This window comes from Lingula anatina, chromosome 7 (genome assembly GCF_051362555.1).
Source record: "Lingula anatina isolate TDL-2025a chromosome 7, LinAna3.0, whole genome shotgun sequence".
NCBI lineage: Eukaryota > Metazoa > Brachiopoda > Lingulata > Lingulida > Lingulidae > Lingula > Lingula anatina.
Genome location: NC_141773.1, coordinates 6,121,449 through 6,148,509, shown reverse-complemented (window position 1 = coordinate 6,148,509; position 27,061 = coordinate 6,121,449). Strand labels below are relative to the sequence as shown.

The window sequence follows — 27,061 nt, the reverse complement described above, 5'->3', positions numbered from 1 at the left end:
TTCACGGAAGAAATGACCGCAGCGCCACCTATGGCGCGTAGACAAAGCGCTCGTACGCATGCGCGGAAATGTCGTCTGCTCTATCCGCTGCATCAAGTTCATGCGAGCTCGAGAATACGAAAAAATGGAAGAAAACACCGCGAATCTCTTTTGTTGGTTCGACTGGGATGACAATACAACTAGCGTCAACAGTATAAAAATTATCAAAGAACCGAGAAAAGGCTTTCTTGAATACAAAAAAGGTGACGAAGTTGTAGCAAAGCTACCGAAATTTGGACTGTGGAAAGGTGTCATCGTAGAAATTGGCGGTAAGTTTTCCTTTGTTAAACAACATACATTTTTCTAATTTAATCGTCAGTTGAGAAAACACAGATATTTTTTAGAAGTATTTTATGAATGAAGTTCAAAGAATTTTTTTTTCATGCTGAAACTAGTATTGTCTGTGAGCTTAAAATCGTCATTGAGGTAGAATGTAGGTCTCCTGCAGTCCGTGCCGTCTTGAGAAACTGATAATGTAATTTTGTTACTTATTGTTACTTATTGTTGCTTTCCAACACAGGTCCCAGAGGGTCCTCTTCGTTGCACTCAATAACTTGACTTCCGGTTTTTGTCATACGTTGTTTTCATATCTGCCTTATAAGTTAATAGTCATATAGTCAGTGTTTTATTTACCTCTGCGTCATGCGTAAAAAACGCATGAATCCTAAAATTGACGCAAAAAAATATGATCTAGTGCGTCATTTGACCCTAATGTATGACAGCCACAACTAATTACTTTCAAAATTGTTGTAATATTGCCGATTAAAAACCTACATGTACTAGTAGGCCTATTTCCGATCGTTGTTGTGTTGCAAAAAAGTATGTCAACTTGCCACCGATAGTACACTACTAGTACAATGCTGCTATAGGCACAATACGGGTTTTTAAATTCAATTTAAATATTTTATTGTGTTTTAAGATCCAAATGTAATTGGTTTGACATAAAAAAAAGTTTAGTCCGCAAACTGGTGACAGAGATTACTCTAAATGGTTAAAATATGTTACACTACGTGTATAAAATCACAGGTGAAATGTCTAGTATTGTGTTTTTATGTTTAATAGTCAAAACATAATTTTTCCAGATTGGAATATAATTTGTTATTGCCATAGTAATTATCTATTGAAATTCCTTGTCTTCATTTATCTACTTTTTTGTGTTTGACAATCTTATTCCCTCCTATATAAATTGTTTTCCATTTATGTCCATATAATTTTTGAAAATTTTTTTACATACTAGTCAACACAAAGTTTATCCATATCAATTTTAATTTATTGTTTATCTTGGTGATTTTTTGTTCATATATCTACCTTTAGGTTTAATCATGTTAGTAATCCTTTGTTTTAACGGTTTTTGTTAGAAAAAACAAATCAAAATGCATACTTTTGTCCATATCATTTTGAAGTTGTATGACTATTAGTGTGTTTGTTGTCATATGTTGAATACACTTATACAAAAGCTGTTTTTTTTTTTTTTTTTTTTTTTGTATTCTTCAGTTCCTGTAGATAGAATTCTATACTTTTAGTCTGGGATATAACAATTACAAATAAACAACCTCAATTCATATACAATCTGTTTACATAATATATGGTTGTACGCATCATTACTAGTTAAAATTACCCATTCCAAAAAGGCGGGAAAATTTTGACTCCTGAAAATAAAAAATGACTCGTAATCTGCAGTGTCAGCGAGTCATCTGACTCTCTAGTTCCAAATTGTAAATAAAACACTGTATAGTACGTCTTGGTTCCTCCAAAAATGGTCAAGTCTCTGTTTTTAAATGAGTTAATAGACTGTGCACACACAACATTTTCTGGTAAACTATTCCATAAATTTGTAGATCTCACACTGAAACTATATTTTCTTATGTCTAACTTTGGTCTTTGTACAAGAATTGTCTGTGAATTCCCCCTCCCACGGTTCCTAGATACAATGTTATTCCCATTTATTTAAAGTTTTTTCCCTCATTTTCTTTTGAAATTGAAATGATTAGGTAAAATTGATCCTGTTTTGTCAAATAAAGAGCCATCTCATAGTGATTACTTGATAAAATTAAAGGAATATTTTTCTTTTTATCCCAATTCAAGAAGCCATTGTCTGACTTAACTTATATAATTAAGATTTTCAAGTATAGACTCTGTTTTCGCCAATTCATAACAGAATTTGACTATTTTTGTACCTGGATTCTGTTTACAAAAAGCTTTCTTTAAAATTAGTAACATTACACAGCAACCTTGGAAAAATTAAGTTAACAAACAGTTAAATTGAGTTAATATAGTAATTGCAAGTACTTATCATTTTCTAATTGTCGCCAATGATTTATATGCATGAAAATGTTTTGATCTTATTTTATAAGAATCAAAAAAAGAGCTTGAATCAGAGATGGATAAAAGACAGAAGCTTCAGCTGGCAGCACACCAAGATCAGCAAGACCATGATAAATTTGAGGATGGTAATTCTGAAGAAGAGGAATGTACTGGTAAATTTCTCTCAATGAACTAATGTCATGCACCAAAATATTTTCATTCATTGTCCATTGCCAATCAGATTGATTGTGTTAGCATTTCTTTCTATGTTGTTGCAGTCAATAACTTGGTGTTTAACCCTCAATCACCTTTCAGGGGCCTCGCAGGCCCGGACCCATGTATCTTTTGCTCTCTCTTCATTAGCATGAGGTTTTGAGCCTGTTCCTTTCATGTAATCCTCAAGCAACTTATACCCCATCAATGGATGAATAATTAGTTTTGAAATAATTTACAACATATGTAGAAATTAACTTTTCCAAAAGTTAGTCCCATTTCCTGGAAACCGGGCCTCTGAGGCCCGGTCGCTTGATATTTTACTTCCACATGGGATAAATAAGTCCATGTTACCTCAAATATCTTTGCTATAAAATGTTTTACACAAGCAATATCATGTGTGCTATGACTATCAGTATGGTCAATGAAATCTGCCTGTGAAAGATTCAAGACCTGGAGAAATTATTATTTATGAGTAATCGATCACCTTGCATGGTCACCTGATATGCAGATATCAGTTTAAATCTATCATTATTACATACCTGACAGACTGCGCTACCTTTGCGAAACTTTCCATTTTGAGAAAAAAAAATGTTTTTCCGCATTTTCCATACACAGTGTATACTCATGCACCCAGGAGGAGGTAAAGCTAGCAAGGGACTGGTGTAACATGAAAATCTGACTCCCCCAGTCAGATTTTCATAATGAAAATCTGACTCCCCATGAAAATTTGACTCCCCCTCCACAAATGTTCATAAATCTTACTTTATTTGAGTATATGACTGTGATATTGTAGTATGTAAAATGGAGGATACTTTGGCACTTTTTTTTTAAGTTTGCAGGTGAATATTTTCATGAAAAAAATATGAAAATTAAAAATGTGCACTTAACCGCCCATTGTCTCCCCTTTGAAAAAGCTATTTATTTGATATTGGATGATCATTTCTACATCTTTCCTTTAAATTTAATTTATGAAGATTATATTGGAAATATTTGAAAGTTTGATGGTAAACTATTGGGTGAAAAAACTAAAAAAAAAAAACATGAAAAATAGAAAATTAAAAATGTGCATTTTATCACCCAATAACTCCCCTATGAAAAAGCTATTTATTTGATATTTGATGATCATTCTGACATCTTTTCTATTAGGATACTTTATGAAAAATATATTGGAAATATTTAAAAGTTTGATGATTAAATAGTTAGTGAAAGAATGAAAAATAAATCATGAAAATCTTCATTTTTATACCCATGAGATTTGGATTCCCATAAAGAAAAGGACCTATTTTATATTCAGTCACCATACCATTGTTTTTCTACATAGTTTGCACAGAGATGTACTTTTTGTTATTATTTGAAAGTTTGGTGGTGAAAATTTTGGTGAATATTTTTAAAACAAGTATTCATCTTACTACCTGTAGGTTTTGCACTTCCATGTCAAAATGCTACCTTTTTTCCTCGGGAAATTGGCCCCATCGCCTTTTTACTGAATTCTTCTTATATAGCATACCCAGTATTTTACCATTCAAATTTTCAAATATTTCCAATATATTCTTCATTAAGTATCCTTAAAGAAAAGATGTCAGAATGATCATCAAATATCAAATAGATAGCCTTTTCATAGGGGAGTCATTGGGTGTTAGAATACAAATCTTTAATTTTTCTTATTTTTCATGTGTTTTTTTATTATTTTTTTCACCCAATTTTTTAACCATCAAACTTTCAAGTACTTTCAATATATTCCTCATAAAGTATCCTCAAAGAAAAGATGTCAGAATGGTCATCAAACATCAAATAAATAGCTTTTTCATAGGGGGGTCATTGGGTGTGAGAATAAAAATCTTTAATTTTTCTTATTTTTTAATGTGTTTTTTTATTATTATTTTTTTTTCACCCAATTTTTTAACCATTTAACTTTCAAGTACTTTCAATATATTCCTCATAAAGTATCCTCAAAGAAAAGATGTTGAAATTGTCATCAAATGTCAAGTAAATAGCTTTTTCATAGGGGAGTCCTTGGGTGGTAAAATACAAATCTTTAATTTTTCTTTATTTTTTCATGAAAATTTTCACCTGCAAACTAACAAAAAGTGCCAATGTGTCCTCCATTATGCATACTACAATATCATAGTCATTAACTCAAATTAAATTAGATTTTTGAATGTTTTTTGGGGGGAGTCAGATTTACATGGTACACCGGGCCTCTGAGGCCCGGTTTCAGGGTTTACATAGGGTTCCATTTCCTTGTGGATGAGGGTTAAACAGTGACTTCAGCTGTATTTTCATAATTGCCATACAATACGTTATAGCTATCTGTATACAATTTTACCACAAGTGATGGTGTCCAGCAAGTAGCAATGTTGTTCTTTATGACAAAAGTTTCAATGTTACAATGTTCAGTACGCAGGGGTTGGGACATTTTTTGTACATAGTAAAAATCTTGAAAAACAAAAAGTGCCATTTTTTTTGGAAAACCAACGACATTTTGTATAGCCTCATACTTGAGAAAGTTGTTGGGATTAATGTGAGGTTTATCCTCTCAAAGTATCAAAGTCATGGAGTCAAAGGTCGGCTGTACTTAATAGGAGGATTTTAAATGGTCAATTTTCTGCAAAACTGTCAATTTATGAGTATGCATTTTTATAGTTTAAGGGACTAATAAAAGGATTATTTCTGCAAACTTTAAAGGTTCAGGGGTTAAAGGAAAAGGTTATCGATTCAGTGCTTAAAATACTAAACCAATTGCTTTTGGGAGCTGTAGGGGCTTATGTGAAGATGAGATACTTTTGAGCATTAAGGCCCGTGGGCCTCTTGTTGCTCTCTTTACTGCTTGTGACATTCTCAGTTCCTTACAAGAGTCCAAGAATGATGTTATTTTTATCATTTGTACAGAAATTACAGTGAGCAGTCCCCTAAGAAAGAGAAAAAGGAGCAAGAGTACCAACCAAGTGAAAAAAGTTAGTTCAGAGGCAGATGAAGAAAAAGTTAAAGAAAAGAAAAGAAAAAAGGAAATCGATCTTAAGAAATTGGAGGTGGCTAATAAAAGTTTAGAGAACATTATTAGTCGAAGAAGGAATGATCTGAACGAAGTCCCAAATCAGACAGCTGCAGACAGCCAAGAATGTACTCCTGACCAGGTGACTTGCACTGACACTGATAATTATCAGGAGTTGCTTTCGGACAATGATAAACTCCACATGCCAGAACTGCCAACACAATCAGCTTTCATGGATTTCAATCAGCAGCCTAGGATGACATCTAGTGGCATTAACCAAGGATTGGACCATTTGTATGGTTACATGCATCCTGGGCAATCAGTACAATATGTAAATTATCCTGGATATGAGAGACCATACAATTACTCCATCTCTACAATGCAAACTCATGCAGAACAGATATCTTTACTGCAGCAAGAGAATGCAGCTCTGAGAGCAGAAAATCAGATGTTGATTCAAGAACTGCAACATAGCAATAGCTGCAGCAACATTGGTATGTGTCATGTTTGAAGTTCTTTATATATATAATTAATTTTTATGAATATAACTGTAGTAAATCTTCAGTGTTTTTTATGTACGTTAGTGAAATATGGATTTGATAATTATTACAAATTTCTATTTTCTGAACATCATATCTCATAGTCGTACTTAATTTGTTCATTTATCATGTTTATTATTCTGCAATCTGGGGAAGTAAAAGTTTGGTCCTTTCAAAGAGTCTCTATTAAATTAATTTTCTGGTGTTCATAACATATTAATCATACCATGCTCTCTGCCTTTCAGCTTCTACTTCGTCCTGCTTATCTTTGCTTTGTTATATGTACATGGTATAACTAGATGTTAAATGGAAGAAAATCTCAAATTACTGTACCATTTGCAACATAAGCACTTTATTGTTTGATTCAGGATTAGAGGCAACTCCAAGAAAAATACATTTCCTTCAGAATTTATGCACTGCACTGGAACAGAAAATGTAAGCATTAATAGAGAATTGCACTTGAACAGAAAAAGTAAGTACAGTATAACCTGTCTAAACCAGACCCTGTGTAATCTGGATCCCTGTCGATTCCGCCTTACAATTTGGTCTATGTTAACTAAATGTTGACTTTACCTGACCTCTACAAACCGAACACCTGTGTACACCGGCCAAATAGTTTGGTCCTGGTGACATCCGGTTTAGACAGGTTATACTGTATTAGTATCTATAGATAAAACTGTAAGTGCTTAATTAATTTGTGCTGAAAAAAAACTATTTGCTATTATAAACAATGTTTAGCGGAATTATATTTCCCCTCCTGCAAAGCACACTGTACATTTTCTTTCGATCATGTGTACGGGGCTTAATACATGATGAATCAAAAGACAACAGAACATGGTGTCAATGGTTGAGTTGTCTTGAAAAGTACAAAGGTTAAAATGGTATATTGCTTTTCTTTTTGTAGGCATTACCGTGGTTATAACAGCACTATCACTAGCAATAAAGAATCTGAAGTTCTACATGTAAGTTACTTAGTACTTCCAAAAGTGACGCATTAATGAGTTCATTTAATTTGCATTAAAAATTTTGAATACTATAGAGTTAATCCATCAGTTTATATTTAGACATATGTTACTAGAAAATAACCTTGAAAATTTTTAAAATTGCCATGGTAGAATGTTTATAATACTTGCAGTTTCAAGAGCTCTATATTTAAGGAATAACAAAAATAATTTTGTGAGGAGCAGAGAAGCCATTTATATAGGAGTTGAGGTACCAAAACAGTATTCGTGAGGATTTCAAATTTGTGAATAACTCCACTCACAAATAAATGCTTGATATAATCCACCTCAAATAATAGTGATCGACAGTGACATCAGGCATTACTGTGTGTTGTTATTGGTGTAACTGTTCTATCAAATATTAAGTCCCACAGAGATAATAATTCTCAAATTTTAACTTACTTTAACATGTGAAATTCTTGGTAGTAATTTTTTGTTGACATAATCTATTGACACATAATGTACTGATTATGTAAAAGTATAGTAATATACATATAACAGAATATTTTGCAATAACATTAGGAATCTACAGTCAACATGCCAACATTGGTGAGACCAAAGTCAAGGAGATTAGCATTCACTGAAAGTTCAGCTAGACATGATCATGAAGAGAGTCCATTTACGGAGAATGCAGCAAGACACGAACATGGGGAGAGGCAACCATCAACACACAGAGAGGAAGATTTTGAGCCAGAGAGAGGGTCCACAGAGGGTGACACCAAGAGAAATGGCTGCAGTCAAGCTTACTGGGAGCAAAGAGTGACTGTAAGAATGAATTCTTATATACAAATGTACTGTTCATTGGTAATTGATAAATATCAGTGTGTTTTATTTTACCAGATGCACATTTTCCCGAAATGTACATCTGAATATTTCCCAATGTACTTTGGTCGTGGCTTTATCTCTAGTTTTTACTGGTCTGTTATTATTTTTTGTGTACTTCCACTAGTAAAATGACCATGTAGCCCTTGAGACTATGACTTTAACAAATGTATACTTTTCTAATATCTGGGGGAAAATGTTATGCATTTCTCTTACCTGACATTATTCAAGAGTATTAAATTTCAATCTTGATGGCTTTGACGATATTTTTGTTAAACATTTAGACAATCAATGCTCTTATATTTAACAGATGAATGGAGCCCTGAAAGTGAGACTGATACCAGAATCAGAGGTGTACCTGACGGCTCAGCAACTGTCTCAGCGTATACAAAAAGCAGGGACAAATGCAAGGAAGCTTATTATTAATTTTCTGGACGTGTTCTTCAAACGAGAGGTATTGGCCATTTCCAGCGCCAAAGGTAAACGAGTGGCTCATAACAGCAAGTTAGCTGATTCTGGAGAAAAAACTGAAGCTCTGCCAGAAGAAGTGCTTAATGCAATTAAAAGGTTCACAGAGAAACACATAAGAAAAATTACTGGGCAATTTAGTTTAACAGATGCTGTTATGAACAATGTCATCAACTCCAAGTGTGCAACTGCACGCAGAGCTTTACACAATAGCAACGTTTAATAGCCCTTGAACATTTTGTTTTTATGTACAGTCACAGATGTGTCTGTACATATAGCCGTCACCTGCGTCTGTTGTCGTCGTCTTTGCCGTGCACTTTCATCGTAAACACGATAAGTGGAAAAAAAATTTACTTTTTGGCTTTATACTTACAGAACTGATGAATATTCATAAAATGTATTAGACCACCATATTTTATCAAGCGCCATCCACGAAGTATCAAAGACCATTCTCAATATTGTGTGAAATTTTCATTTTCCTCATTCTGGCATTTTCAAAGTGTGAACGAGAACTCTCGTTGGCCCTGAAGCCTTCTGCTTGTTACATATTTTACTTACATCGGTATTACCTGCTGAGCATAATTAGAATTTGATGTTGAATTTGCAGTGAAGCATATGTACTTTTGCATCAGAATTTACAGTTACTGAAGCCTATTTTGTGCATTGTTATTTTTTGCTTTTCTGTACATAACACTACTTAATAGATTTACATGCTTGTATATATATATTACATTTTTTTAAAATTTTCCTCATTGTTGGTAGATAAAGGGACACTTGCTTGTAATGTTATCCAGAAATTAATCATTACACTACTTAATAGATTTATATGCTTGTATATATATTACATTTTTTAAAAATTTTCCTCATTGTTGGTAGATAAAGGGACACTTGCTTGTTATGTTATCCAGAAATTAATTATTACACTACTTATTAGATGCTTGTATATATATTACATTTTTTAAAAATTTTTGTCATTGATGGTTAATAAAAGGAACACTTGCTTGTAATATTTTCCAGAAATTAATCATTACACTACTTAATAGATTTGTATGCTTGTATATATCAACTTTTTTTTTTTTCAATTTTCCTTGTTGTTAGTAATTCAAATTACTATTCATTTTCTGTACAATAATCTAGATAATAGATGAGTGAAACCTCCTACTCAGTAGTTATTTGTGTCAATTTTGTATGCAGTTAACCTTTAGAAAATAGTTTCAGTGTGCTTGCAGTTAAGCTTTGTGCAAGCTTGCAGTTTTGCTTTCTGCAAGCTTGCAGTTTAGTTTGCCACAAGCTTGCAGTTTGGCTTGCTGCAAGCTTGCGGTTTGACCTGTCGCAAGCTTGCAGTTTGGTCTGCTGCAAGCTTGTGGTTTTAGCTTGCCGCGAGGTTTCAATTACTAGCTCGTCGCGAGGTTCCAATTTCGAGCTTGCAAATTAAGCTTGCCGCAAGCTTGCAGTTTGGCTTGCTGCAAGCTTGCGGTTTGGCCTGTCGCAAGCTTGCAGTTTGGCCTGCTGCAAGCTTGCGATTTTAGCTTGCCGCGAGGTTTCAATTACTAGCTCGTCGCGAGGTTCCAATTCCGAGCTTGCGAATCAAGCTTGCCGCAAGCTTGCAATAGCAATGAATTGCAAGCTTGCCATTTTTGTTTGGGTATTGCTGTGTTACAGAGGAGGAAGAAGAATTTTAAAGTAAAAATGGTGTATAGCAAAGCAAATCATGTGATGAAGAAGAGTTTTTAATCTGAAAGTGATTTCTAGCACTACCATGGGTAACAGATGAGGAAGGACAGTCATAAAGTGAAAGTGATCGACTGTATACACTGTGCAATAGATGAGGAACAATAGTTGTAAAGTGAAAGTGGTGCATCGGTTGATTGGTGGTGGAGTTGGAAATTGTAAAATATTTTTAGATCACAGTGTGTCAGTAGTTGAAGTGAAGTTTGAAAGTGAAAGTGGTGCATCACAATCTTTGAAGGGGCTGGGACCAGATGCAAAAGTTGTCTGATAAAGTAAATGCCTTATGTGTGCAAGATACATGTACATTTATGGTAAAGACTTGAAAATTCTGTCACTAAAAAATTAATCAATATTTGAAAATGCCTGAATCTGACATGGCCATCTTAGGTGAAGAACTTTTCAAAATTATCCAGAGGGCCATTTTCAAGTTTGACAAAATTTTTTAAGTGTAAAAATTTATGTCAGCAGAGAATCGTCCTCTGACAAACTTTCAAAACTGACTAAATTTTCAAGTTTTTAATGTAATTCATTTAATGTTCTTTTATCATAGATTCTGGTAGTGATGATGCTGGACCCCCACCTCAAGCCACTGCTTTGGCTGCATCCTCAGGGATCCGTGGTTCACCAGTCACGAGCACCATCTTTATATATGGTACCAAGAAGGGTGTTGCTATTGTCACCCGCTGCATTCAAGACCTGTTGAAAAAACACTACAAAGAGGAGCGGATTATAGAAGATGTGATAAGAAGTTTGCCAAAGAAAGACCTAGCACCACTGCAAGACAAGGCTAAGGCACTGGGTGTAGGAATAAGTATAGGTCTGTTCTGGGCATCACATTCCTGTGTTAATTCCTGCCTGTCTGAAATTATCGTTGTTGTGATTTTATGTGACCTAGCTATCATTGATAAGTGAATACATACATATACCCAAATACAATTACTAATATAATCCAGTATATGCAGTCCATACTAACTGGCAGATGAGGCCTCTATACACTGTTCAGTTTTATACATGTATTGAAATCAAATAGAATTGGGAATAAGAAAAAGTTTTTTTTAAGTAGCCACACAGACCATGCATACAGGTATATATTGTCCATATGAACCTGACCACCTAAGGTTTGGCAGCCCTTTTAAGCTGTTAAGGGTACTGCAAGGGTGAATTATCAACCAGATACTGAAAGTGAAGCTTTTCCTGCATCAAATTATTCTATAATGCATCTATTTTTGTGCTGATTTAAAACAATAAAAATCCCCTTGAAAATATAAAAGTATTGGCATTCATATTTCGGGTTGCTGTTATTTGCATAGGCAATTCAAAGCTTTAATTGTCAATTTAACATCTTTCTTTTTTGAGGTGTGAAAGCAGTCGGTGTGGGGTGTAAATTCATCCCTGAACAAGATTTTATCACAAAAATTGGCATAGTCGACCACAAGTGTGTGGGCTGCAAACCCTTACAGTCATTTTGGCTCAAATGTTTTTGTTATGGAGTTATGAGCCCCTAATTACAGATTTTTGTTTTTTAAAATGCATTAGTTTGCTTTATTAATGATTAGATCTGAACTAGGGCCTTTATGAAAAATCTCTGGCAGGGTTTTATAGCACTAAATGGCATTAAATTGTGTTCATGGATGCCTATACATAAAGGAAATTTTTGAGAAACTAGTTTTTGCATTTTTACCTCAAAATCACAATTATGACATCACCCATAAGATGAAGTGTGTAAATATTTGGTCCCTGAACACTGAAGATTTATCTCTAAGCCAAAAAAATTCAGTGTATCAAGATCAATTTCCTCTATTTCAGACCAGAAAACCACAGTTGTCCTTATCAAGGGTGAGGCATCAAAAGTTTACAGCTTCAGGGCAGATGCCATGAGCTTCTTTTCCAGTAAAATAAAAGAATGCAGTTCTGAGTCCTGGAAACTACAACAAGCCCTACAACATGGCAGCCGGGCTGATCATATTGCCGCATTGGCAGAAAGTACCACAATATGTGCACCACAATATTGGTCCAAGAAATACAAGGGAAAGGGCAGTGTCATCAGTCCAAAAAAAGGTCCAGAAAATTACCAACTACTCCCAGTGGATGACAAAATGTGTCAGGCAATTACTGAGATGCTTCAAAAGACATGGCAGGCACATTTAGTTGGGCATGGACGAGATGCCAAGGGACTGGCAGGCTATCAAAACATCAAAGTTACGAAAGTTGAAAGAGTGGAGAATCCACAACAATATTTAAAGTATGGTTTCATTAAAAAGGAGCATTGTCAGAAGTACCAGGATGGGACTTTAAGACCATTCTACACTGTTGATTCTAACCTTGCAAAGGTATGTATATGGTTTGAAGATGATTGTGCATATATATTTATATAAAAAAACATTTTGCAAGCATAAGATGTTAATTTTAAAAAACAAGGCTAACCTGTCATCTTTTCATATCCCACTGAAAAATCAGCAGCATATGTTGCTTAATTTTTGTCTGTTTGACATTCTTTACGTAAGTATTTAAAATTTAAGTTGAATAGGTTAATTCCTGGTGTATGAGAGTAAAGGTGTAGCAATTTAATTGATGAATAGCAAGCATACACATGTTTGTATGTATGTATGTATGATGTATGTATATGTAAGTTTACATGACAGATATAACAATCGCAGACCTGTAGCCAGAAGGGGGAACAGCTAACAAGCTGCCCCTTTTGCCAGTAAAAGGTCAGCTCTGAGTAAAATTTGGTCTACTAGTAGGTTCATGGAGATTTCATGGTTTTCAGAAAAATGACTCCCCTTTAAAAAAAATTTGGCTATGGGCCTGAATCTCCTGGGTGCAATTAAGGAACATAAATTTATTTCTCATTTTTTTTTTTTTTTTTTTTTTGCTGCTCTTCATTATACAGGTATTGACCAGCACACTGGGCATTGGTCATCTTGACCGGCACCGCTTGGAGGAGATCAATGAGCACTATCTCTTTCATGGTACCAAAAAGGAGAACATCAGAAGCATTTGCAGCACAGGTGTTGACTTCAGAATTGCCAATGAGGGTGGGATGTTTGGACAGGGGATTTATACTGCTGAGAGCTCATCAAAAGCTGACCAGTATGCAGGTAAGAGGATTAATGCATATAACAAAAGATATAGTGAGCATGCATGTCTGTGGTGCATGTACTAGTATAACAGTGAATTGTAGGAGAGAATTCAGCACTGTTAAAAAGGATGATTATTGTACCACCAACGTTGGCACTGGCGGTACACATGGTTTTAGTCTTGTCCGGTCCGTTCCGCCGGCTCCGCTGCCATGTTACTGTTACCGCTTCTCCTCCTAGACTACAAGGGCCTCTGTACCCATCTCTTGGATTTAGGTCACCTATAATCTCAACTCGCTCCACGTAAAATTTGGGCTTGATCGGTTTAGGGGTCTAGGTGTGGCGCTCATTGCAATGCACCCTTGTCCAAAATTGGCAAAATTAAATGCTAATTATCTACTGTACCGAAGGAATTATGGGAAAAATTTCTATAGACGGCTGACTGAAAGTCATATGTGGAGATTTCAAATATGCCCTTGGATTTGACCTTTGACCTTTATTCAAACGGGCCAAAATTTTCAAAAAAATGAATTTTTAATTACGAAAAAAAATTTATTTGCGCTTTATTCAGAAACTACTCAGACCTAACCCATAATATTATTGGCAGGTGTTACCCTTCAGGTCATCTTTCATCGCCATGAGTTAGGGGTCAATTGGTGCATTTTCACGGGAGTAGCGGCCATAAGTGACCGAAACTGAAAACTGTCTCTAATTCGGGAAATGTTGGTGCTAGAGACCTGTTCTTTTTTGCATTTTGTAGAGCATAGCAAGCCCAACACTGTAGGTGGTCTCCATTTTTTTTTATTTCCATACGGTTTACGAGTTACATGTATGTTGTATCAAAAAGCACATTGTGGTGGTGAAAGCAAATTGTGAAATAAGGTAATGTGTAATAAATTTTGAACCTCTGGAAGATAAAACATAAGGCTTGGCGAGGCAGACAACTTCTGGTCAAAAATGACATTATTTTCATGAAATTTGAACATCTGGAACATCTGAGCACCTCCCATTTCAAGAATTTCAACCAAAATGACCTTTTCTTTATTTCAATTAATTTCTTTTGTAGGAAATTTATGGCACATTATTGTAACTCTGAAATTGTACGTACTATTTTGTCCCTTTTATCTCCAAAACTGGCAGAGATAGGTCCATAGTTACTATTGAAGTTGAATGGAAGTCATATGCTGGTAATCTTAGACCGCATTCACAACGATTTGAGCCAGGCTTTACAAATCCTGGGACTAAATATGGCGGACGTACATGAAAGGAAACCGCCTAATCTCCTAATAGTCTCTCCGCCTCTCACACGCCTCCCCACATGTCGTCCCTGCGGGGTACAGTCATTAAATCTCGGCTCCGTTCGCCATGTGGTAGCTACCTGAGAAAAAGAAATGAATTGGCCCGTAGAGCAGCTATGAAGCGGGATCAAAATCGTGAAAACACCCTCCCCCCTTCCAGTTCGATCAGGCGTAGAGAACAAGGCAAATATCAGCATTAGGACGAACTGCGCCCTCTGACGAGACTGCATACGCAAAAAATCTGCCCTCCTCCTCCTCCTCCTCCTCCGTCTACTGGGGCTGGGTATCTCCCTGAATATCTCCGTGAATATCTCTGGTGACTTTATCTCCGTAGATAGCCAATTCATTTCTTTTTCGTCTCAATTTTGAAAGATAATAGAACAGAAGAGCTTTTTTCCTTCGATCGCCTCCATCCACCATGCTTTCTTCACCTCGAGTTTAATTGATGAGCATGCGCACTTAATATTTCTCAGGTAGCTTCGGCATGGCGAACGGAGCTGAGATTTAATGACTTTACCCCGCAGGGACGACGTGTGGGGAGGCGTGTGAGAGGCGGAGAGACTACTAAAAGATTAGGCGGTTTTCCTTTCATGTACGTCCGCCATATTTAGTCCCAGGATTTTTAAAGCCTGGCTCAAATCGTTGTGAATGCGGTCTTACTGTGACCTTGAAATTGACTTTTGACCTTTTTTCATGATAAACTGCACTTTGCAAATTTTCTGATCTTTATATCTCAAAAACTGGCGAAGATACGCCCATAGTTAGTATTGAACATGAATAGGAAGTCATAAACTGGCAATCTAACTGTGACCCTCAAATTGACCTTTGTCTTCATTTTCAGCATGAACTGATCTTTGCAAATTTTCCTTCCTTATATCTCAAAAACCAGTAGAGATACACCCAAAGTTGCTGTTTAACTTGAATAGGAAGTCATACACTGGCAATCTAACTGTGACCTTGAAATTGCCCTTTGACCTACTTTTTATGATGAACTGCTTTTTGCATGTTTTCTGGTCTTTAAATCTCCAAAATTGGAAAAGAAATGCCCATGGTTACTATTGAACTTGAATAGAAATTATTCATATACTGTGATATTGAAATTGACCTTTGCCCTTATTTTTTCACCATGAACTGAGCTTTGCATATTTTCTTGCCCCTCATATCTTCAAAACTAGCAGATATGTGCTCTCTTGTCAGCATATATGCAACACTGACAACACATTTCAAGGAAAACCAATAGGCCTATTGTCTAGACAATCACAGGAGTGATCAATGTTAGGAAAATGCAGGTTAAATTAGAAAATCAGCTTGATTGTACCATTTTTAGTTATATTTTTTTGCATATTTTGAGAACTTGTTGATTGCATTTTATAGAGCTTGTCAAGCACAAGACTGGTGGTGGTGTCCCTTTTTTTGGGGGAGTTCCATATGAATGTGCTTACTCCAGCTGGTGGTACAATACCCGGAGGCGGTATCGCCTCTCTGATCCTCTAGTTTTGTTTTTTTTTTTTCATTTTTTTAATTATTCATTTACTTATGTTTTATTTAATATTTATTTATTTATTTATTTGTTTATTTATTTTTGTAGATGCAACAGGTGATAGACAAACCACTGGTCTGAAGATGTTTGTTTGCCGTGTTCTATTGGGGGATGTGTTTTACTGCAGAGAAATCAAGAAATTCCAGCGACCACCCTGCACAGGAACAGGCTGCAATGACCCCAAGTGCAGGACACACGAAAATTTCCACGACTCCGTAATTGGAGATGCTCAGAAACTTTTTCGTGAATTTGTGGTCTATGACAGGGGCCAGTGCTACCCAGAATTCCTTGTCACTTATGACAGAGTGTAGGGGATCATTACAGCAGTACCATGTATTTTGTGACTTTTGTAAATTGTCTACATGATGATTGTGATAATGATCTGTGTACCAGTTACTAAGATATTATTAAAATTGTGAACTGCCAGATCCAGGACATTGTAAGCACAAAGATGAAAAAAAAAATTGAAGTATAAAACAGCAGGCAAGAGTAATTTCACCATTATACATAAAGCAATTTTAGAGGAGAAAAATTGCTTGGATATCACTTGTTTTGGTTGCTATACTGTTTTTAAAGAAGAACAAAGGGGGAAGGTGTACTATCCAAAGAAAATTTGGGGGGGGGGAGACTTTCCTGCTATACTTTCCCTTAATCATACATTGATAAGATGATATGTATACAATTCTGAAGACTACTGGATGAACTCGGGAACCTCTCTTAAATGACTTTTCAGATGTTTACATTAGTAAGTCATTAATTAAAGGCAGGGCACCCACTGATTCCTCGATTGAAATCGGAAATGTTTGGTGATCCAACTAGATTTACATATATTAACATATATTATATATATTTATATTTATTTGTACTAATGATGAAGTTTTTATTGAATCAGATGGTTTAAAAAGATATAAATTTTAATTAAAAGATGTGTAGCTATCAAGAACGAAATGTGCTTTATCTTGATTTAAAAATCTGCGCCTAAGAAAAAAGAACCTATTTTACATGAAGTAATATATTTCTTTATGTTCACTGCATTAGTATTAGCTTAACAGGAATAAAAATTGTGGACTTCAGGATGTTGTAAATGCATTGATTTTGAGTGTAAAATAACTGGTGAAAAAGGCGAATGGTAGCTGCTGGTGTATAATTTGTTGGGGAGACCGGGGCACCTTCGACCCTAGGGCAGCTTCGGCCACCATAAATATTTTCCACGATTTCCATTTCTTTGCAGCAATAATGCAACCCTTCACACAGCCAAATGTTTCATAACCCAATCACTATGAAATTGTGGTAACTGATTTGTGCTCCGTTTGCAAGATATGATAGAAAAAAATTTTTGCCTCTGCTGAATAAAATTTTAGGTTCCGAATATGGGTTTATTTTAGTGACGAAAAGGTTGATAACCTATCAGCATATATCAAATGCATCAAATCATATGATCAGATACATGTAGTAAAGCTCGATCAGTGAAGTAAGTCACTTCACAATTTTGATTATGTTGCTATGGTAACATTATGTTTCTATGGTTTTGCCAGTACCAAACGTGACCCGTATTTCAGATTAAACATCGGATTATTAGTTATGAGATTTAAACAAGAATAAAACAATTACAAATAAACGTGTCCTTACAAATGTGCGTGATGAAAATTATGATTGTCATATGTGGAAAATATATTTATATATATCAATCACATGTATTTGTCTTTGAAAAAGTGCTGACATGTTAAATTTTCGACAGTAATTCCTTTGAATTCACTGAACGAATTAAGTCGATCACTGACTTTTGAATTAGTGCATTTTAAAGAATATAATGAGGTACGTACTCAGCGTTTTTGCTTATACGTGTAAGGATATAGCTGTAAGAAAAGTTAAAAGTTTCCCCGCGCCGGACGCGTTCTGCCATGCACTCAAAAATGCCCCAAACTGCATGTAAATTTTGTTTTAAAACGTCTCTCTTTTAAGCATTAAAAGACACGATTCAGCGGTCCATCCACTCATTACAATTTTATGTAGTTAGTTCAGGTCTCATAAAAGAAAATTGCCGTTTGTGATCTCGAGCCTCAGATTAGTGAGCAGGAACATCCAAATTATCGTCTGCTACGGTCTGGCCAATTTAAACGCTAGTGACGTCGGTGAAGAGTGTCTTTACAGCAATAGAAGGTGCGACATTCTGAACAAGGCTATAAACACTTTTACAAACAACGTACGACTGTGTTTTTCTAAGCGTCTTATTATATAATTTCCCAATCAAACATAAACACTTTTTAATATTCGCCCTTTAAACTTGAGCGAAGACGGTCGGGCCCAACTGCTCAAAAAGTGAAACAAAATGACTGTAGTTTATTATTCTGTTTATACCCAATTTCAATTAACAAAATCACGAAAAAATTCGCTGGTAATTTTTCTACTCACACAGCATATATATTACTGGAGAATTTATTATAACCGCGCCTTGAGTTCATATGGATCAGTGAGCGACGCCTCATAACACAAATACATGCTTTAGTAGACTTTAAATCTGTGAATGTGCCGCATATAAAAAAATGTTTTTCGTTTTGATGAAAAGCAAATCCTAGGGTAAATACTTGTTTTGGCACCTAAATGGTTAAGAAATCTCCCCCTCCCCACCCCACCTCACTCCCCATATTATCTCTAGAAAAGGGATGTTACGTATGCTATTACTACGTAGTCTGTATCTTGCTACTTTTACAATTAAATAACACAACAACTGTACGAATGCTCTTTGCTGTAATGTACGTCTCTTAGATGCAAACCCCATACCTTGTTTAAAGTTTGTCAACACTATGTACATATTCTGAGCATTTTACCGCGATTTCTACATAGGCTCAGTTCAATACAGTGTATTAAAGCTATTCGATGTATTAAAAAACGCTTTCTAATGTTCGCCCATTAAATTTGTTACAAAGGCGATCAGTGATAATAAAAAAAGAAGTATATAATAAGGCGCGTTTTAACGTTTCCTATCTTTTTGCGCCCCCTTACCTTGTGAAATATCAAATTCCAATAACTCTGTGAACAATGCAGTGAAGATATTGTGAACAACTTATGTACATATTAACTCAAGCTTACTGACATAAAAAACTCGATATAAAAAGTGTACTCGTCAGGATCTGATATGTGCATTTTCAGAGCTACAGTGTAAGATGTTGGCAACATAACAGTTAGTAAGGTAAGTCTATTGTAGAAAATAAAAATCTTCTGGAAATGTATGTCGCAAAAATCTGGGAAATGCTCCACAGATTCACACAGCCATTGCTAGGGATTTTCTTTAATACTTGCGTTAGATTCTTGGTCCTTGCAAATTTAATACGTGAATTTAAAGAAAAGGCATATTGGAATTAACTGAACGGTCCATAAAACATATACCTAATACAGCCTATGCAGGTTTAGGGGATTAAAAGCTCCATGGAGTGATGATCTTTTTGTTCTAAAATATTTGTGTATTATGTGCGTTTTGGTTCTTAGTAGTACTGTATCTTTAGTCAGCTGCGAGTTTATGCTGTACAGCGGCACTCTATACTATAGGCCAAGTTTGTGTGATGAAATAAAGTTCATGCCAAAATTCTCGATTGATAGCAGACAAACTGTCATAAATAAGCCAAAGACATAACTGTGGATATCTACTGAAAAAGTTAAATCAACGAACTTCAGCATAGCATTCCCCGACCTTTACGTCATGCCTGAATAGAAAAACGATTTTCAACTTTGTTCTGGGCGACACCGAATTTTTGCCAATGTATGACATTAAAATCTGTTTTAGGTCGCATGTTTGATTCCTTTTTAAATTTAGTCTTAAATCGTCAAATTCCTAATTTCCAAGGCTATAACACAACGGTGCTTTAACAGTGTAATACATTTCTGATGTTGTGTATTTTATTAACGATCAATTTATTGACTAAATCAATAATCATTCTCTATCAATAATTCTAGTTTGAATGTCATAAACACCAAATATTTTACGTTTATGCCAGTTTTGGGTAAAAAAAAAAAGCCGTACCCCTTATACCCTTTTTTTACAGGGGCGGATCCAGACCGTCTTCCAAAATTTTCTTTTGTTGATCCATCCTCTATTTTTGACCGTCTTCTGACAGAAAAAATTAGATACCCGTCAATGTAAACTTGAAAATCTGACCGTCTTCCATAAGACGGCCTCAATCCGCCCCTGATTTTAATTATTAGAAAATGGAACATAACACACTGACAGGTATCATATAACACAGGGTTGACATAACACAGGGATAATATAACAAAAGGATCATGTAACAAAGGGATGATATATCACATTGATGGTATACCTCTATGTGGCAAAACAATAGACAAGGGTGACGTGAAAGATATCAGGAAAAAAAAGAGCTATATACTAGTGCCACTCACTGTGCAATTACAGCACAGTCAAACCCGGGAAACACTTTTTTTCAAGACACGTAGGCCTAACTGTTTGTGGTTTACACTTGTTATGACGGCTTACGTTATCACGATGGTGAGAATTAATTGGATAGACACCATTTTAATCTTATTTTAATAAGGACAATACTTCTATTTGACATATGGCTGTTTTTATCGCAGGTTTTGTGACAAAGTTGAAACTGTGAGGATTGATAGGCCTGTTAGCGTGGATAATGCCCATAAGACAGACAAAATTGCTGTAGACAGGACCGGTAGAGGAAAGACAGGCCTACAGGTAGATCTACTGGTACATGTATTTCTGTTATCCCCGTACTTTTGTGACATCATGTTTTCCCGCACGTCCGTTAGTCCATGCGTTTGTAATTTCCACTATCTATCCTAGATCAATACATAGACTGAGGAGGTTCAAACATTGGTGATTGATAGACCTACATGTACATCACCAGTAATGTGCATGGGTCCTTCGGAATTTTAGTGCGGGGGTAGGAACTGTCGGACGATTCTTTTATTATTACACATTGTGATTTCTGCGATTTCCCCCTAGACCATTGGGATTAAGAAGTTCAAACTTTGGGGATTGATAGACTATTCAGAGTGCTTATAGTCTGTATTTAATTGGGCACATATAGTTTTTTTTATGTCATTACAATACCACCTGAAATAATGGAGTTTCCACGTATAATATGATGTATGTATTCACAATAGATCCCATTTTAGGTATTATGAGCAGTTACACAAAGAACCTATTTGCCTTGTTCGACGTTGTTATTAATTCAGCTGTTTACTACAAAAAGTCAAACTAATCTGCAAGTTTTTATCACTACCGACAAAAAGGTCTATATCCGCCCTTAGTGAACATAAGAGAAATAAACTTAACCCCGCCAAAAGTAATAAATTACGAACCACGGTATATACACTGTTAAAACCGCTGTTATTTTAATAATAATAACAATAATAATAATAATAAATAACAATGAAATTTTTTTTGCTGTCATAAGCTTCAGCAGGCACAAAATAATTCCTTAACTCTAAAACCAGGAGGCAAAGGTATTCATCATCTCATACTGGACACTCACGTACATCTGCTACATGTAGATGTTATGCAGAAACTCCGACGTTTTGTTCTCCGACGTTTTGTCCTTTATCACAAGGACATCATCTGGGAACTGTCACTAATACTGTAGGTGACACTGCTGGTACGTTGTAATACAGTTGTCACGAGTCCAGTGTTAGATTTCATATATTGGCCTTTTGAACATCACAACTGGATGAATCATACCTAAATTTTGATGTAAAACCGGGAGTTACACAGAAGGTTTATTCATTTTGATCTAACGCAAGATGTTTATAAGCAAAATGTGTATGTTATTGGTAGGTATAGGGCCTACTTATAAAGACATCATGCTTTTCGGCACGTCTTCGTTTTAAAACAGACTGATGCGTTTCTTAGACATATATGTTTCATTTACATCTGATTGCCACAGATCCCCCAGTACTGCTAACGAGGACGAAGCCAGCTCCTCAATTCCACCATTGTGTTATTTGTGCCCATTCATTATTCGACTGAAAAACATCTTTTCTCTGTGCGATAATTACATACGCTTTTTCTTCTGGCGTTGGGGCGTCGACGGGACAACCTGCGGTGGAGTCGGCGTTCCACAATCGTATTCAGAAATAAATTAAAATATGACTTTATAGAGGTCTGTTCATAGGCCTACTGGTTTATATTTAGCGCTTTGCTTATATAGGCCCTACAGTAGGCCTATAGGCCCTATATACGGTCTACTTTTTAGGCCTACGCTGAACCCTCTCTCTGCCGCCTTAATGCATATCTTTGGTCCTAATTAAAACGTAATCATAAGAGGACCTTTATTCCGGAAGATTTATTACGGCTGTGGCACACTGTAGGAACTTCAGATCCTTTACTTTCAAGCATGGTTAAAGTAAATGCAATTTTTGCATCATACAGTTTATTAGTAGGCCCTACTGGCCCGGGGACCAATAACATGTTGTTCTCCGTCTAGTTGTAATATGTTTGTATAATGTTTAAATTATATAGAAACTAAATGAACAATCCAAAGGTCGGCATGTAGGTTAAATGTGGTTTTCATTTCAGAATAGGCCTACTCAATTGAAAGCATAGAGTCTATAGTTTTTTCCTTTTTCTTTTATGAAAATAAAGAAACCTTTGTTTTACAATCTGAAGTCGCAGATAGAATAAAGCAAGAATTTGCCACTGATGTGTGCTACAGTCGTCAAGATAGCCTAATCTAAAAGCACAGAGCAACATTAAGCCATTAACGTAAATTGTAATTTAAATGAATTGAGACTAAATTAATGCGCAATTCCCTTATTTGTTTCAGGATTTTCGCGGCAAGAGGAGATGAAATGCGCTTTCCCTCCATATCAGTCTTACCCCACTTATGGTCAATATCTCTCAGGCAATGTATTAACCTTGATACAAAACAATTTAGAATTCTATTGATTTTATATAAAAAAAGATAAATGGTAAATTGCTAAAATAGTTCACACGTTTATTTTCTCAAACATACGAAAGCTTATTATAACAATTTTCTCTTCAATTACTCTCTGCAGAGGGGAGTAACTTCATTGCAATACTTGCCCATAACAAACCGCAACAGCCAATGAGCAATTGCTACTAGAGGGGGATCCTCCAATTGACGCAACCCCTCAATAAAACATGGGCCTCCTGCATTCTTGTATTGTGGTGGATCTCACATACAAAGATCGATGTTCGCCATTACGTGATTAAATTTCATGCAGGATTGTAGGCAACAGAGACCACTGGCGGACTTAATTTAAACATCAATTTGAAGGGAACAGTTTCATCTTTAGCCTCTAGAAGTTTCAAGCCAAATCACGGATTTTAAAGGACATTACGAAGGATTTGAAAACACCAGTGCACAGGGCGTCGAAGAAAAAATCGCCAGACAGACGTGGAGTCACGTGGTATGATGAATAAGCCAAATTTTATTGTTTCGATCGCTGATAATATGAGGCTCTGTCAAGAGATCTAAGTAAATATGGTAAATTGTAACACGAAGAGATATAAATCTACAATTTTTATTGTGCACAATTTTCATTAAGAGCTTTGAATCAAGCCCCTCCTGAAATAGCATCTTACGCACTAACGCAGTCACGTGTTTCATAAAAGGTGACCTCGGAAATCCGCATTTTTGGCAGCAGGTGACTGAACTGATACGATCGTGACATAAGAAAAATTAATGTAGTCACTGTTTAATCTTCTGATCCCTTCACAGGGCTTGGCACCCATGAGGGGCCCTCAATGTCCGGCCCCCTGCCTCTAAGGCTGTGGTGCATGGCGACGATGGCGCCTGCTTTGACTGCGGAGGCTGCCACCCAAGCCCGTGTAAAGCTCTCTCCCAGTTCACCCAACGGTGATACTTCGTCCATCGTCAACGGCAGAGACCATATTGCCAATCCCGGCGATACAGACCTGCTAACTCGACGATCGCCAGTTGATCAAACTGCAAACAAGCCTCAGATAACTCTAGCATCACACATTCACAAAAATCTTGATACAAGAACTCTGAACCTTGCTCATCAGAGCAGAATAATCAAACTTGCCCTGGGAACGAATCGAAACAACAATCACCACAATCACTACTTATCTAGTGGATTGTCTGAAGGGAAAGTGTCCACAAACGGTGATATTGCTATGGAAAATGGTGACAAAATGACTCATTCAAAGATTATCAAGACAATTTCAGTTACAGCTGCCAATGGGAAAAATGGCTTGCAGAGAGCCACCAATGGAAATACCAAAACTATTACCAGTGTAACACTACAGAACTCCAAAGTGCCTAAAAGTACAAATTTGAACTCGGACTCCAATGCACAGAATGCTAATAATGTAAACAACAATGCTGCCCAGTCTTCTACGGACGATGGGCCAGATCAGCCAGTGACCAATGTTGCTGGGAGCAGTAGAGAGTCACAGGCGACAACAAACAACTCTGGATCCTCTCGTCCAGAAAATAACAATGACAGTTCGCACAGACAACAACATCTTGAGAAACGTGCCACACGTTTGTTGAAACGCCTAAGGCGCTTGCAGGCTCAGCAAGCAGTCACACACACGCGGCAACAGATGATGGGGTTTGTAACCACGCAGCATCGTAATCTACAGTCCATAGCAAACAGCAACAGGCTCCCAGATCCTAATCTGTTACCTACCACTGATCTCAAAACTGAACTTCTCCAGAGTGAGGATGTAAAAAATTTGTCCACTGCATCGTTAGTAAATCTGGTTCGTAGACTGCAGGCGTCGCAGATAACACTGCGCCAGCGCCTCTCAAGCAACAATACAGACTCTCGTAGTGTGTTAACGTTGGACGAAGAACTTTGTGATGATATAGATAGAACGGCTGGGAATTTATCAATGAATTTACGACATGCAGAATCTGCGATCGACTCAGATGCCACAGAGAGCAGTTCTGGAGGTGAAAGTTGTGATGAAATGGACTGGGAAGAGTGTGAACCAACAAAACATCAACTCCCACTGTAAGTATGCCAGATAGAGAAATAACATTTTGATGTTGTGAATGGTCCTCATGTTTATCTTTTAATACATAAATTACACTTAAAAGGAGGAAGAGGGAATCATAATTGTATTTGTGGATTTTCTCTTATCAGATACTTTAAAAGAGAATATAAAGCTTTTATTAGTGTGAGGTCGTCTTCAGCAGCAATTTTTAACCTAGATTTTATTGTCAGAAAAAGTTTGGGGGGGGGCTTTCTCTCCCCCCCCCTTTGCTGTTTACATGTACAGTACCCGCCAGCGGCTCCACACCAAATTCCCTGACAGTTTTTATGGTTTCATAATAAGCCATGACATTTGGCTATCGTGACAATTACTGCAGTTATATGTACATATAGGTCATTAATAAACTAGTAACTTCATAACCACAATGCATACTGTAATGTGTTCAAAGATGTAGATGAGAATTGGTAACAGTGTATTTTGTATCCATAGTAAAAAAATAAATAGGTCAAGAAAGGTGAATACCATCAGTAAATGTGAGTGCATGCAACATGCTGTAGAAAAAAAATGCATGCGTAAAGCAATTATCCCCAGCCAAGAGAATTTATATGTGCCAGAATGAACTTTAACCCATTTCAATCTGTGGCATCTTCAAGCTTTGTAACTGTTGTTGAAAATGAATACTCTCTAATAGGTTTATGTGCCCAAGGTCATGGTGAGAGAAATCCGCATATTTAATGTGTTATGACCCATATTGAATTGATCTGTTAAATTATTTATTTCATTGAATATATTAGCTTTGTTCTCCACATTGTAGGAATATATATTTTGTTCTGCATATACTATTAACTTGCATTGATCAAGGATTATTGACTACATTTTTTCCTATAGAAGGTCAGGATTTCAAACGACCCCCCCCCCCCCCCCACACACACACACACACACACACACACACTTTCTAGCCCATCCTCAATTGACAACTTGCATTACAGTCTCGAGCATTTATATTTTCAACATTGTAGCATATGCTGTTGAAATTACAATCATGTAAGAGAAAAGGAAAGTTTTCTCAGAATAAGGGCGATTAAAATGCAGCAATGGCAATGTCTTAGCTGCTTGCATCACATCTGCTAGACAATGTATATGCAACATTGGTTTATGCAAAGTCAGCATCAATAATCAGCAACCAAATTTACCAAACACGACACTCCGCATGCATGCAATATGGTACGCATTATTGACCTAAAATGTCAGTTGGAATATGCAGTAGTTCAATGTATTGACTATGTACCATGAGGCTTCAGGTACAGACAGCCGTTATATGTGTGCCTGTAGGAAGCTCCCATCCGCCAGGTTCTAGGCTATCTCTGATCATTGATTGGGGACGGAGGCAATCAGTGACATACTCCTGATAGTAGAACCTAAGGACTGTTTACACTGGGTCAACTGATGCGACCCTGGTTTGATCCAAGGCCACACAAGCCCTTTGTGAAGTCGGTCAAAGGGCAAGGTGATGCCATGACCCAAATCATAGACATTGTTGATTAAATATGTTATTAGAGTTAGAAACTAAATTGCTATGGAACCATTGTCCACTGTTGCGATCCAAATTTAGTGCTAGTGTAAACTTAGCTTTTAATCTATGGTTTGGCACTAGTGAAACATTGCTGATTCTGTTGCAAATAAATGTGTGAATGTTTGAGCAAAGATTGTTCTCGAAACACATTGTGCTGTGATGTAAGGTAATGGGAATGAAAACCACTGGTGATTAGGAATAATTTATCTGTGAGAAGCAAGGTGAAGGTGCAGCTGCACCAGGAATTTTTTTTTTTTTTTTTTTTTTTTTGAAAGTAAATGATGGCTGATGGGATAGACAGTTTTAACATTGCAGCTACTAGTGGCAACTAGATGTGGAACGGTTTGAATTTTAAGAAAACCCCAGAGTTCATATCAGCCTGAAATGTGTGACATCCACAAATCACGTTTTCCTAATTGCATCTTTCCATAAGGGGTGACACGAAGGAAAATTAAGCAGGAAGTTAATGAGTGTTTGGCACGTAATTTGTGTCCTATTATGA

At 36.3% G+C, this 27,061-nt stretch overlaps 3 protein-coding genes across 7 annotated transcripts in view; all 3 read left to right on the top strand.

Annotated features, from left to right (window-relative positions):
* LOC106164469 (uncharacterized) overlaps nucleotides 1-17,718 on the top strand; it is a 34,769-nt gene extending 17,051 nt beyond the window's left edge. For both annotated transcript variants that reach the window (XM_087016868.1, XM_087016867.1), the window contains 4 exons: nucleotides 10,663-10,929; nucleotides 11,919-12,442; nucleotides 13,006-13,213; nucleotides 16,079-17,718. In XM_087016868.1, the coding sequence (XP_086872994.1) occupies nucleotides 10,663-10,929; nucleotides 11,919-12,442; nucleotides 13,006-13,213; nucleotides 16,079-16,341 (1,262 nt within the window). In that variant the 3' untranslated portion in view covers nucleotides 16,342-17,718. The remainder of the gene's footprint in view (nucleotides 1-10,662; nucleotides 10,930-11,918; nucleotides 12,443-13,005; nucleotides 13,214-16,078) is intronic.
* LOC106173933 (uncharacterized) lies at nucleotides 59-9,542 on the top strand. 2 transcript variants are annotated; one of them, XM_087016869.1, is made up of 7 exons: nucleotides 59-308; nucleotides 2,394-2,516; nucleotides 5,449-6,045; nucleotides 6,459-6,525; nucleotides 6,995-7,052; nucleotides 7,614-7,856; nucleotides 8,224-9,542. In XM_087016869.1, the coding sequence occupies exons 1-7, from the start codon at nucleotides 59-61 to the stop codon at nucleotides 8,602-8,604; spliced, it is 1,719 nt and encodes a 572-aa protein (XP_086872995.1). In that variant the 3' UTR covers nucleotides 8,605-9,542. The 2 variants fall into 2 exon arrangements, with proteins under 2 accessions (XP_086872995.1, XP_086872996.1); XM_087016870.1 differs by lacking the exon at nucleotides 2,394-2,516.
* Nucleotides 17,719-23,154: 5,436 nt separating the features above from the next.
* The window catches only part of LOC106162159 (KAT8 regulatory NSL complex subunit 1), a 28,300-nt gene continuing 24,393 nt past the window's right edge, over nucleotides 23,155-27,061 (top strand). For 2 of the 3 annotated variants that reach the window (XM_087016791.1, XM_087016789.1), the window contains exon 1: nucleotides 23,155-25,003. In XM_087016791.1, coding sequence (XP_086872917.1) covers nucleotides 23,766-25,003 — 1,238 coding nt within the window. In that variant the 5' untranslated portion in view covers nucleotides 23,155-23,765. The remainder of the gene's footprint in view (nucleotides 25,004-27,061) is intronic. The other variant, XM_087016790.1, reaches the window with a different exon arrangement.

What these genes read in the sequence shown, in the direction of transcription:
- LOC106173933 (XM_087016869.1), top strand. Translation starts at nt 59, where the DNA reads ATGCGCGGAAATGTCGTCTGCTCTATCCGCTGCATCAAGTTCATGCGA. An exon ending in TGTCATCGTAGAAATTGGCG is followed by an intron (nt 309 to 2,393) that starts GTAAGTTTTCCT and finishes TTATTTTATAAG; the next exon opens with AATCAAAAAAAGAGCTTGAA. An exon ending in TGAAGAAGAGGAATGTACTG is followed by an intron (nt 2,517 to 5,448) that starts GTAAATTTCTCT and finishes TCATTTGTACAG; the next exon opens with AAATTACAGTGAGCAGTCCC.